This window comes from Drosophila willistoni, chromosome 3R (genome assembly GCF_018902025.1).
Source record: "Drosophila willistoni isolate 14030-0811.24 chromosome 3R, UCI_dwil_1.1, whole genome shotgun sequence".
Lineage (NCBI taxonomy): Eukaryota > Metazoa > Arthropoda > Insecta > Diptera > Drosophilidae > Drosophila > Drosophila willistoni.
The window spans coordinates 15,761,947-15,774,874 of NC_061086.1; the positions used below are offsets into that span (position 1 = coordinate 15,761,947).

Here is a 12,928-nt window from a genome sequence, read left to right on the forward strand (position 1 = left end):
TGACGTTGGCGCTTTCCCAAAAAAAAAAAAAAAGTAAAGTAAAGAAACCCAGAGGAAGCCAACAAACAACATAAAACATGGTAACAAGTGGTTCTTCCCATCAGACACCTCTCATCGCATTTTTTTGGTCCCTCTTTGCATTTTATTTGGTTACCTTTTTTTTTGTAGTTTGTTTTTGTATTTAGTTCCTTTTAATTAGGCATAAAATATCTGCAGAAATCTTGAATGAATGTCAGGAAACCTGTGAATAGAGTCAAGTGTAAGTACTAGTAAGTACTTTGCATTGATTGGCAACATCAATACTCAACACACAAACACAAACACACACTCATTCGCACATCTATTTATAGATGTATTCAAATAAAAGGTCAGTTACGCAAAAGTTGATTTCGCTGTCAGAATGAAAGGAAATACTAGGTAAATGGAATACCAACACATTGAAATCACATTAAATAGATTAAAAAGTTCAAATGACTGATGGGATAGCTGAAATGAGGTGAAGTAAAATGCTTTGACTTGTAATTTTTTTCCTTTGTTAAATTCTCAACATTTTTATTTAAATGGTTGACATTAGTTTTTGATATCAGCAGCTAAGAGAAGTCTAACTATAAATATGTTTAGTTTAACTATGATGGAAAGTTAATGGACACTAACTTTAGTAGGCTTAAATACAACTTCCTCTTCCTTTCCTGTTTTCAAAGCTGTTGTAAAGCAAAGGGCCTGTAAATACATATATTAGTATAGTTAACCCCTCATTTAAATTAACTCTCTTTAGTTAAAACATTGCAAAATAATTAAATTGAACAAAAATTACACGTAAATGAAGCATAGTGCAAAATGTTAAGATTCTAAGAGATAAAAATGTGTAAATTAAACTAATGAAAATTGGGCAAAAATAGTTTCATTAACTAATGCGAATGATGGACAGAGATAACTCTAGCTTTTGCCTATTTGTATTCGCTTTCGTTTCACAATTTCACCTGCAAATAATTCTAATTTCCAACCTTATAGATAGATAGTCATGCATGATCTAATTTGGTGTTAGTTTTTTCCATGTACTTGGACTTCATTGGAACTGTAGGCCCTGGACCACAAGCTTAATGTTCGGAAATTTGGGCTATTCTGCTATGCAGGGGTCAATATTTCATATGCACATGTAACATGCTCATACATGTCTATATCTTTGATTGTCTGTGTGTGTGTGTGTGTGTGTGTGTGTGTGGGAATGTGTATTTGCATTTGCCATCATCAGACTGACTACAGTACGTATACGTAACATGCAACTGAGTTTCAACGTGACCATCCTCTTGTAGTTGCTCCACTTGCTGCTGCTGCTGCAGCAGAAACTTTAACTTGCCTCCAGGCTCTGTTTATGTCCATCTAACTCTCTGTCTCCCTCTCTATCTCTCTCTCTCTCTATCTCTTGCTATCTATTAGCTTTCAGTATTTCTTCGTTTTTTGTCTGTATCCTTGGTTCTATATCTCTGGCTCTGGTGACCATTGGTCGACTGGTCAACACATATGGCATTCGTGTATTCCCTGGCAATTCGCATTCTATTTCAGTTTTGGCGCCGAGTTCAGTGTCCATAGTCCGGTTCGAGTCACACAAAATGCTGATAGAGTTGATTCCAACTCAACGGAGCAGCTCTAACTTCAGCCAGCAACTCTCTGATTCAGCTCTGGACTTGGGGCTATTGGCTGGGAAACAGGGCATTCTGAATGGCAATGGCAATCTTTTATTTGCTTCTTCACTTTGTTGTTGTTGTTTTTGGTGCCTAGATGTTCTTGCTGTTGTTGTTGTTGTTGTAGCTTGTTTCTGAAGTTGTTGTCATGGCAATATGTACACTGTGAGAATATCCTGAAATTGTCAATCAAGTACACTGCTAAAAGAGTTAAAAAGGTTTCGTACATTTAGCCAAAAAGATTGTTGGAAAATTATTTAAAAACTAATTTCATTTGTCTTAATGTTTTTGAATTTAGCCATGAATAAAGTCGTGTATTGAAAGGATATACTGATGGAATGATCTTTTTACAATTGAAATGAATATAAATTGCAATATTTTGACAATCAATAAGCAATTCTCTGTGAACTGTTTTCATTTTAAGCAATTTTCTAACACTATGGCTATTTCTTCTATGCAATTGTAGTATAAGTTACACAGATCCAACTCCAGCTCTAGCATCTCCTGCCGCCCTGTTAGACCTATAAGGACGGCATACTGACAGTTCAATTGTGGCGCCGTTGACGTCGTCGTTGTTCATAGTAGTAGTAGTAGTAGTAGAAGCGCACAACAAGCATACACAATGGCATAGACACACACACACACACACACATATGTATGTATGTATAGCTAAAGATACACTGGGGAAAGTAGACGAACGAGACGAGAAATTTATGCGGCTCCAACTCAACCCAAAAAGCAACGACCCAACCCATTGCCCATGCCCATGTCCATGCCCACTTGCCCATACTCATACCCGTACCTTCTGCCATAGCATCATGTCATTGCTCATGCCGCCACCAAGTACCACCAACCAACCAACCACCCAGTTCAGTCCCAGTCAAGCAAACCAGGGCCGTCCCGACCCCGTACGTACACCCCATTGCCATTTCGTTATTTGTACGAAACGACGAAGCGACAAACAGACAAACCGACCAAACGCCATACAGACGAAGTGACTGTCTGACAATTTCCTCCTCTCTACGTACTTTGGGCGGATTTTCACTGTGAGCGTGTGTTTGTGTGTGTGTATGTGTGTATGTGTATGTGTTTGGTTGATGTCGTAGTCAGATAGATTAAATCGATGGAAATGTAGGACTGTATATATATGTACATACATCCACACACATACACAGCCAGAGATACAGATACACACAGAGCACAGTCATCTAACGAACGAATGTTGTTGTTGCTGTTGGTGTTGTTGTTGCTGTGCGGCAAAATACAACAACAGGGCAGCCAACGCATCGCAGCAGCAGCAGCAACAACCACAGAGGCGCCCCAACTTAAAGAAACTCACTTGAAAAAGGGAGCAATCTACTTAAAGTAATTATAAATTATTATTTCGATTTAGTTGTTTAATGTTAACACAATTAATTGTACATTTTATATATAATTTGTAAATAATTTGGAATTGTAATCAAGAATCAGTAATGCAATCATGTTAAAACCCATTTCTTCAGTTCTGTCCACTCCCAGTTCTCCAGTTCTATCTACTATACATAAACTTTGGAATTGTAATCAAGAATCAGTAAAACAATAATATTTAGACCCATTTCTTCATTTTTCTCCACTCCCAGTTCTCCAGTACCATCTACTCTCATGTCATGCATAATTCGAACTCCTAAAAAAATTTTGAGAAATGCTAGAGAGAATGCTTTATAGAGTTATATTTGAAAATATTGAGCAACAAGTACTTAAATATTATTATTAACAAGTGAAAACTATATATATTCAAGTTTTTAGGGCTGTAAAGTTAAAGAAAAAGAAATTTATAGATCGATTCGGAAATTTCTGTGCCTCAAAAGTTTATGAAAAACAAATCACTCAAAATAATTAATAATTGACTAGTTTTATTGGCTGTTCTTTTATAAAAGTATTTGCCTTTACAAAATATGATTTAAAAGTTGAAATTTAAATATTAAATCTAACAAATAATCTAAGCCAATTATTCAGTTGTGTATTTATATATGTTGTATATACATAGATAGAGTGAAAAGTGGAAAACCCTTTTAAACCCAACAGCTCTGACTTACCGCATTTTCAGTTCAGTTTTGTTTGCTTTCATATATGCTTACTTATAGATATATGTACATATATGTGTGTGTGTTTGTGTGAGTGTGTGTATATGGCTGTATATATGTGGTCGGTTTGTGTATATTGTTGTCTGTTCATATAAATGCATATGTATTTGAGCTTGTATGTATGTTGAGGCACATACAGTGAAAGCTCCTAACAAATGAACAACCAGGGCTTTAACAGATTATTAGAAAAATGCTAACGGAGTAGAAACTAATAGTAAAAAAAACTAATTAAAAAATGCTTGAAAGTTAAAAAAAATATATAAACAAATAATTATTAAAAGAATATTCACTGTCTGCAACGATTGTGTGTGCACATGTGTGTCTATTTGTATGCGTGTGTGTGTCTCTGTGTTTGTGTGGATGGGGTTGATAAGCCTGAACAACAAAATCATCAAAGCATTGGGATCTCTCATACCCGAATATCAAGAATATCAGCCCCGAAACTGGATGGGATTTTAGGGTTCTTTTTTAGGCATGAGCAATGCGTACAGAAATTGGCCTATGGCAGAAATAAAATATCAATAAATGATTAATATTTTAAGGAAATAAAGAAAGCTTCATTCAACAATTTCTAATGAATATGCACACACACACGCATACACACATTGTATATATTTTTAAAGTTTTGCAAACATATGGATGAATAAATAATAAAAGAATTAAACATTTCTGATTTTGAGTATGAAGATAAGCAAGAAAATATTTCTATATGAATACTATATATTCTTTAATCATTAGAATCATGATAGATATCTATCTAATTTAAATACCAACACCTGTATGCTCCCCAGAGTAACAATTCTTCTGCTAACAAGAGAGAGAGAGAAACGAAAAGGAATTTGAGAATTGATATACAAGTTCTAGATTCAAATAGTTGACTTCTGTTCCCTCCCAGCCCTCCCCCTCAACAAAATGCATATTTGAACTTTAGCAAACACAAAAAAAAGAACGGACAATGCCAACGGCAATTCTTCCCATGGGCATGCCAGGCAAAGAAGAGACCATCGACCACAGAGAACGCAGTCTCATTGCTCCGACTTCGTCTTCATCTTTTAGACTCTAACTACTACGACCTTTCGTAGACAAAAGCAGAGCCCCAACTGGTAACCACGGCAACTATGGTAACGGTGTTGCCGCTGCCGCCAATTGATGTTGCTGGCGTCGCAGTAGACGTTGCTGTTGTGTGCCTCCTTCGTCGTTAATGTTGCTGATACCAATTGCTGGTGTTGCTGTTGCTGTTGCTGCTGCTGCTGCCTGCCTCAGCTTCAACTTCTGCTCGCCGTTCAGTGCGGCAATGTTATAAAAGTATTTTTTTTTTTCATCCTCCTTTTTTTGTTTGAGTGCGCACAAATCAGCCAACGCACAAAAAGGATACGCAAAGTGTATGAAATAAAAATACAACAGCAGCAACAGCAACAGCAACATCGACAAGAGCAACGGCAACAACAAATGGCATTTTCAATGCTTTGAATACCACACAGAACCATAGTCAGAGTCGAAGCTAGAGCCGGAGCCAGAGCCAGAGACCGAGTCAGAGCGGCGGCCACTATCGTTAGAGCTTAAACAATCCCTCTGTCCGATTCGGACCCCTTAACCATTGCAACCGTTTCCCATCTCTTGAGCTACTTGACGACCCTCCCAAAAGCCATTATCCCCCCAGCCCCCACCCCACATCTGTACCCTGTGTTCTCATCTAGCGCAATTTGTGACGCTGCGACGCTGCCTCGCACATTTTCATTGCGCTCTTGCCTTCGAAACGGTGGAAAATGCGCGTCCGTTGTTAGTCGGAAAACGTCGTCATCCGTCGACGGTTGTTTGGCTGGCTTGGACCAGGCCTAGCCTGGCCTCCGCCTGGCTCTTTGGTCTGGCTCGATGGCTCATGGCTCTGGCTCCAACGACCAACAACAACAGCAACAACAACCAGTCGCAATTTATATTGGCAAACGACGAGAAGAGAAGGCATCGCACGAATGAGCATTCGGCACTTCGGCACATTTTGGAGTCGGTGTGGTTTGGTTTGGTCTGGTGTGGTGTGGTGTGGAGGCAGGGACGTTTGGTATGGTTGGTTATACAGGGGGGTGGTGAAGGGGAGGCGTGTGCAAAACAAAGAGCCACCCAGTTGCCAGCAACAACAACGCAATCTTTCACTATGAATGTTGCTACTCGTACATAGACGACACACACACACACACATACAAACAAATACATGTGTGTATGTGTGTGTGTGTGTGTGTGCAATGCCATCACGTCAGCCAGGCAAAGCAATCAGCAGTCATTCGATGGTCTCTTACGGGGCGGAGCGGGAGTTGGCTTGTGCAGGGAATAGATTTGTGTGTGTATGTTTGAGTGGATGTATGTGTGTGTGTCTGTATGTGTGTTTGTATGTCTGTATTTGTAACGACTAAGCCGACGCCAGTCGTCAACCGACAACCGACAGCCGCTGGGTCCCCCCCAAAACTCACCACCAGCCACCCAATTTTATCAGTCAGCAAAAGGTCGTTCGACTATATGGTTGCTTCAGTCCTCAACAAAGTTCCATGGTGACTGTCGTCGATGCTGATTACGTTCACAGCGCCAACAACAACAACAAGAACGACGACAACAACAACATCGTTGAATGATAGTAGAAATATATGCATAAAGGCTCTAAACTCTGAAGCACCTGACTTGGTTGACTTTCAAAAAACTCAAGATCAGGTATTGGTTGTATGAACCGAAAACTGATTAGAACTACATATCTTATTATTGAATATTATTACAGATAACTCCAAGTTTTTAACTCCATTTATTTTTTATTGTTGAAATTATTATCTCTTTCAATTTTTTTTGTTTTATGTATCGTAAAATTATTTTTAAACAATATTTTAAAAAATTACTAAATTTTTACAAATTTTTATTAGAGTTTCAAGCTCAAGAAACTGATCTTTTGATCTACCATTGGGGTTATATAGCCAGTTTTATTTGGGTAATATATTATATTACTGATTATTTTATCTTAGAAATTTGACCATCTTTAAAAGTTAAACTTATTTTGTTTATTTAAATTTAAATATTTTGAAATTCAAATTAAGAAATTTTAAAACTATATAAATTTAAATTGCTTGCAATATTCAATTTTATTCAATTGATTTCTTATAAAATTTAATTATGAATTTTCTAAATTCTATATTATAAAAGTATTAAACTCCTTGCAATATTATATTGTATTTAGTTTGTTGCTTAGATATCTAATTACAGATTTTCTTAAACCGATTTATATATACCATGTCTACATAAAGTATTATGCATTATATCCTTGAATTAAAAGCAATAAAATCTCCATAAAATAGTTGAAATATATATGGATAGATATCCATTATATTAATTGCTGATGAAAATATTGTTAAACATTTTAAAATTAGGCAACTCACAAGCTTTAAATTTGTATCATTCCTGTTCCATGTAAATTTAAATTTATATCATTCCCGTTACCTGTAAATGTAAAATTAGTTTTGTTTAATTTTCTAGCAAGAAGCGGACCGAGTTTAAATGAATTGATGTTAAATGATCTTAAAATTGCAATAACAAATCGTTTTGCTAGCTAAGATACCCAGCCAAATATCGATAACAATTCGATTAGAACCGTTAGCAGGCAATCAACAATATCGAATTTATGAAACGACGAAAACGACTTAACCAAGCCGCTTCGCCGCCTTTGTTTGTCATGCACTAAAATAGTTTAAACTGTCGATTGGCATAGAAGCAAACACAGAGAGAGAGAGAGAGAGACAGTGGGAGGAGAACGAAAAAAGGGGGCCAGGGTAAAAGCTGTAGGGAAGGGTTTCATTTCGCCCATTAGGCTCCAACATCGAATTGAGTTTTGGGTTCGGGTTTGGGTTTGGGTTTTAGGGTTTTTGTGGCCAGTCAGGCTGCCTCGCTTGGCCTGGCTTGGCGGCTTTCCACAGCGCAACTGAAAATACGAAATGGGAAAACTCATAGGGGCAGCAGCAGCAGCAGCAGCAACAACAATAACAAGACGAATGTAATATGTTGTGTGTGCGCATGTGGCAGGGTTGTCGCTCAAACAACGAGTTTTCATCGTTTATATTGCATTCGGCAGGCAACTCTGGCTCTGGCTCTGGCTTTGGCTCTGACTGCTGTGTGGCTCATGGCCCAAAAAGCGCCAACACCATTAACTGTTTTTCAGTACGAACTCTGCACTTCGCACAACAAGACCAAGACCAAGCGACAGCGAACCGACGACGACGCCAACGGCGCGCGGCCAAAGCCACAGCCAAAGCACAAAAACTACGTAAATTTTCCATCATCGTCACAACAAAAGAAAAAGTCCCTCAAAACAAAACGAAACAAAATCAAATTGTGTGTGTGTTGTTGTTTGAGTGAAAGAAAAATAGTTCAAGTAAAAAGATGCATTTTTAAATTGCACTGAACTCTTTGAGTAAATATTTCAATTATTTTGGGGGCTAAACCAACATGTGGAAATCTATTGACAATTGGTAGAAAAGCAAAAAAGGCGCCAAAAGAAAAAAACACACTCACACCCACAAAAACATATTCCACAATATTACCTCCAACTATAAGTAAAATTACGAATTCTGGCAAAACAATGAAAATGTGGACCGAAGTCAATGTAAGTAATGGAAATTCTTAGTTTTGATTTGTAAATTCTATTTCAATGATCAGTTTACGTGTGATCGATTTAGAGCTGATGCTTAAGAAAGTTTATTTCTAATGCTTTAATGATAATAAGATATAAGATCATGATCCGTTTGATGATCTCTTTTCCTTTAGGGTTAGGTATTTCATTTAATATTTAGAGCTGATGCTTAAGATATGAAGGTTTATTTCTAATGCTAATATGAGGATAAGATATAAGATCGTTATAAGATCATGATCCTATTGATGATCACTTTTCATTAAGGGTTAGCTGAGCTGATGCTTAAGAAGGTTTATTTATTATGCTTTTATGATAATTCTTTTGCTTAAAATTATATGATCATGATCCGTTTGATGATCACCTTTTCTTTAGGGTAAGGTATTTCATTTGCTATTTCTTAACTTTTGACTTTTTTTGTCATCTTGATCATGATTATTGAAAGGTAATTCAACTAAATTAATCTTCATGTGACTATATTTGATTCATGATCATGATCATTCTTTATATGTGTCGAATTGAAACTCACCCACAGCTGTTAGAGTTCTGTGTTTATTGTCTTTGTCTCTGTTGTTTTTTTTTTTAATTTGGTTTTTGTGTGTTTTGTTTTGATTCTTGTATTTTAGCCGCATTTATGTTTTGCTCTCTACCGGCAAAAACCAATTGAAAAGCCATTTGGGGAATGGAAATGGTGAATGGATGAATGGTGGTGGAGTGGGTAAAGAGAGAGAGGTGGAGGGGCAGCACAAGACAAAGACACGCATCACCATCACGTCGCTGCTATTGTTGCTGCTGCTGTTGCTGTAGTCGTAGTAGGCACGCACAGCACGCGCCTGCACCTACTCTGCAGCCAAGCCCCCTCTCGCTGTCTCTCTCTCTCTCTCTACACCCCCCCGTCACCAACCTCTCTGTCACTCTTCATTCGTACAATCGAAGCAGAGTAAACAAAAGCAAATGTATGTTTTTTCTTTTTTTGTTTTTCTCTTTATTGCTCACAGCAATTAAATGAAAGTTTTGCTGTGGCAGGAAGAAGTTGAATTGTGAAGAGGGGCGAGGGCGAGGGGTGGGGCACGGGGAATCGCTGAGCCATTGTAGAAACTGGCGAGCAAAACAAAAACTGCAAAAATGTCATATGCTTGAAGGGAGACGAGGTCGGGCCGAACGAGGGGGGTGTCGACAGCAAGGGGCCTGGCCATGTGGGCCGTAAGTGCTGGCTATGTAGGCCAGCCCCAAATTGCTGAAAGTTGAAAGCACTGCTACGACATAAAATTTTTCGGAATGAGTTGTTGCCTCTAATCAAAAATGCTATGATATAAACTTGACCCACTATTTTCATCCATGTATGCATTCGAAAACATTTCATTTATACAGATTTTCCTTTTGTTTTTATCAAAGGAAAGAAACAACAAGAACATTAACCTGTTTTATATGTTTCCAGCATTCAATCTAAATTGTAAATCAAAATATATCATAAAATCTTTATCAATATCTATTATCAAAATGAATGAGTATTTTGTATATTGCATAAAGTTCATTTCATAATTTTTAGAATTTCTAAGAATCAATTGCAGATTATGAGTTGGATCTAAACGATTAATATTACGTAATATGCTAAAAACTTATAAGAATTACTCAAAATGAACAATTAGGGATCTCTGAAATGAAATATAGAATATATCTTGAAATGCCAGATATCAAGAAAGTTGTACGTGAAAAGTCATGAATCAAGTTAATTTTTAATGAGCATCTACACTCATTACTACACTCAAAATAATAACAACACCCCTTAAAATTTAACTTTTTTGACTTTAGATAAGCACAACTTTTTTCCTATTAACTTGATCACAAAAATGTAAATGCAACGAGGCGGATAAAATCCTAAGCTCCCCTTTTTCGACTAATAGTTTAAGTTGGCCTATTGAGTCAGTTGTTTCTGAAGCTTACTTAATATTGATTGAGCACTTGTTTATAAAAATTCATTAATTTGAAAAATAAAAAGCATATGTATGCCCGTATGCTTAGAGGAACATGAAACTATGACGAAAAGTTTTAGCGGATTTCTTGGGAAGCTTGAATTTCTCTATAAAGTACGTTGTAAGCTCTAAAATGTTTTGAAATTTTGAATTTGCTAATTTGATTTTGAATTTATTTTCAATGAATTCTATGCTGACTATTATTATTTTGAAGATCTTTAAGCTTTCATGTTAGTTAACAATTAGAAAATAAATTGAAAATGCAAGAATATTTCAAGGATCTTTCATATTGCAATAAAATTTCGCTGTATTTCTGCATATTAGTCAGATATATGTACATATATGTATATGTATGTATTTCTCTTTAGATAAGTTGTCTTAGGGATCGTGGCTCGAATCTCAGGCTAGTTCATAGATGTAGTTTTTGGCTAAAAAGAAAGCATAGTTGCTACTAATAGTGAAATATAGTTAGGTTGTCTATCATAATACTAATATTAGATATAAATATCTACAGTGCCGGTGAAAAAAAGAGCACCAAAACAAGCAGCTCACTTCATTTTACAGTAAAACTTGACTAAAAGAATTTTGGTTTCTCTTTTCTTGCCTTACTAACAGTCTCTCTGATATTGGAGACCAAGAAAAAGAACAAAAATGATAATGGTACTTCTAAGAAGAAGCACAATCGAAAGAAGAATATAAATATCTATGTATATATATGACTCTATTCAGTGTTTCGCAAAACATCTATAAAGAATTCTTCCATAATTTTGATTTGGAGTAATTTTTGCATTCGAATTGATGTTGTTCCCTTGTTAACATTGACCTACGTCAAGAAGATTGGTAGAACAAATTTGCTTAGGCCATTAAACAATATATTTACATACATACAATATCCGGCAGGAATCCACTTGTCCTTGACACAGTGACGGACAGCAACAACAGCAGCAATAACGACCATGATGACTTGCGCTTGCCAAGGGAACAAACGAAATACGCACGTCTCGTCTCATGAGTGGGGTGCGAGGGGCGGGGGAGAGCTGGTGGGGCTCAGAGGAAACTGGTGGTGGAATTTAGCTACTCATTTTCATTAACAACAATTTGTACTGTCCCGCATGCAAAACGAACGTCTCTTAACATCGCGTCCTGCCATACCTTAGGTCAGTTTTTTTCAAATCAAATAAAAAAGGAAAACAATCACAACCACCGCAACATAAACCCTTTCAATACCCTCTATGCTATAAATTGATATAAAAAAGAGGGTATATTAGCATCTTTAAAATAAATGACAACGGGGCGGATGAAATCCTAAGCTGACCGTTTTCGACTAATAGTTTGAGTTGGCTTATTAAGTTAGTTGTTTCTGAAGCTAAATTACCCAAATTTAACCTAAGATAAATGTAAATTCTAGTATTAGTTTTAAAGGTGCTTAGGATACGCCTCAAGGACTTTAACTAGGTGAATCTAAATTCTAGTTGGATCCCAATGTGGTTTATATTTTAAGTAAAAAAATAAAATCTAATAATCATTTTATTATTGAAAATGTGTGTATTTAGTATATTTCACTGCTTTTCTCTCTCTATTGATGATAATTCTCTTATAGACATTTCCTTATGCGAATCAAAAATCTTATGCTTTAAAAGGTTTGAATCAATTTTGTTAGTGGGTACTTCAAAGTCGACTTGCTCATGGTAAAGATGCTAAAATTTTTTGCTGCTGCTGTCGATACGTGCGCCTACACACGTACACATTCCCGTACATACATATAAAATTGAAACGGTTTTATGTGTATTTTACCATTACGCCTTCAATGGGCAAATAATAATAATGGGCTCTCTGCTCACGCTCGCTCTCTGGTTCTCTGTTGACTTCTTCTTGTGGCCTGAGCCCCATAATTTATTGGCCACTTGTTTCTAAGCGACGATGCCATGGCCAAAGAAGAGACGAGAAGCGAAGCGAGTCATGAATGAATGAGATGAAAGGGGGAGGGAGGGATGGAGAGTGAATGGACGGAGAGGAAATGAGTCAGTACTCACTGACTGTGAGCAAGTGACTGAATGGCATTCGCTAATAAGCATCAAGAGCAAGAGCAAACCAGACACAAAAGGGCACAAAACCAAAGGCAAAGGCAAAGGCAGCCCCTGACGCCGACTAAGTGAGTGCGATATGTATGTGTTTCTATATAGAGTGGGTGAGTGAGTGAGATGGGAGACAGAGCAAAAGGCCGTAGTAGTAGTAGTAGCACGTGCTAAACACATTTAACGACAACTACAACAACAAAGACATAAGTAGACAGACGGAGAGAACCGGAGTGAAGTGGAGGACAAGGCAACAGGGGCACAAAAACGATTAAATTAAAAACCAAAACAAACTAAAAGAAACGAGCAGCAGCGACAGAGGCAGCGGCATCGGCAGCGACTGCGACAGCAACAGCAAAGCCAACGTCAGCAGCAACGCCAACATCGGCAGCGACATCGACGCCAACGGCAACAGAGATAC

At 37.2% G+C, this 12,928-nt stretch overlaps 1 protein-coding gene across 1 annotated transcript in view; it reads left to right on the forward strand.

Annotated features, from left to right (window-relative positions):
- The first annotated feature begins 8,402 nt into the window (after positions 1 to 8,402).
- Positions 8,403 to 12,928, forward strand: part of LOC6651318 (formin-J) — a 35,809-nt gene continuing 31,283 nt past the window's right edge. The window contains exon 1 of the mRNA XM_023180368.2: positions 8,403 to 8,435. Within this exon, the coding sequence (XP_023036136.1) occupies positions 8,412 to 8,435 (24 nt within the window). The 5' untranslated portion in view covers positions 8,403 to 8,411. The remainder of the gene's footprint in view (positions 8,436 to 12,928) is intronic.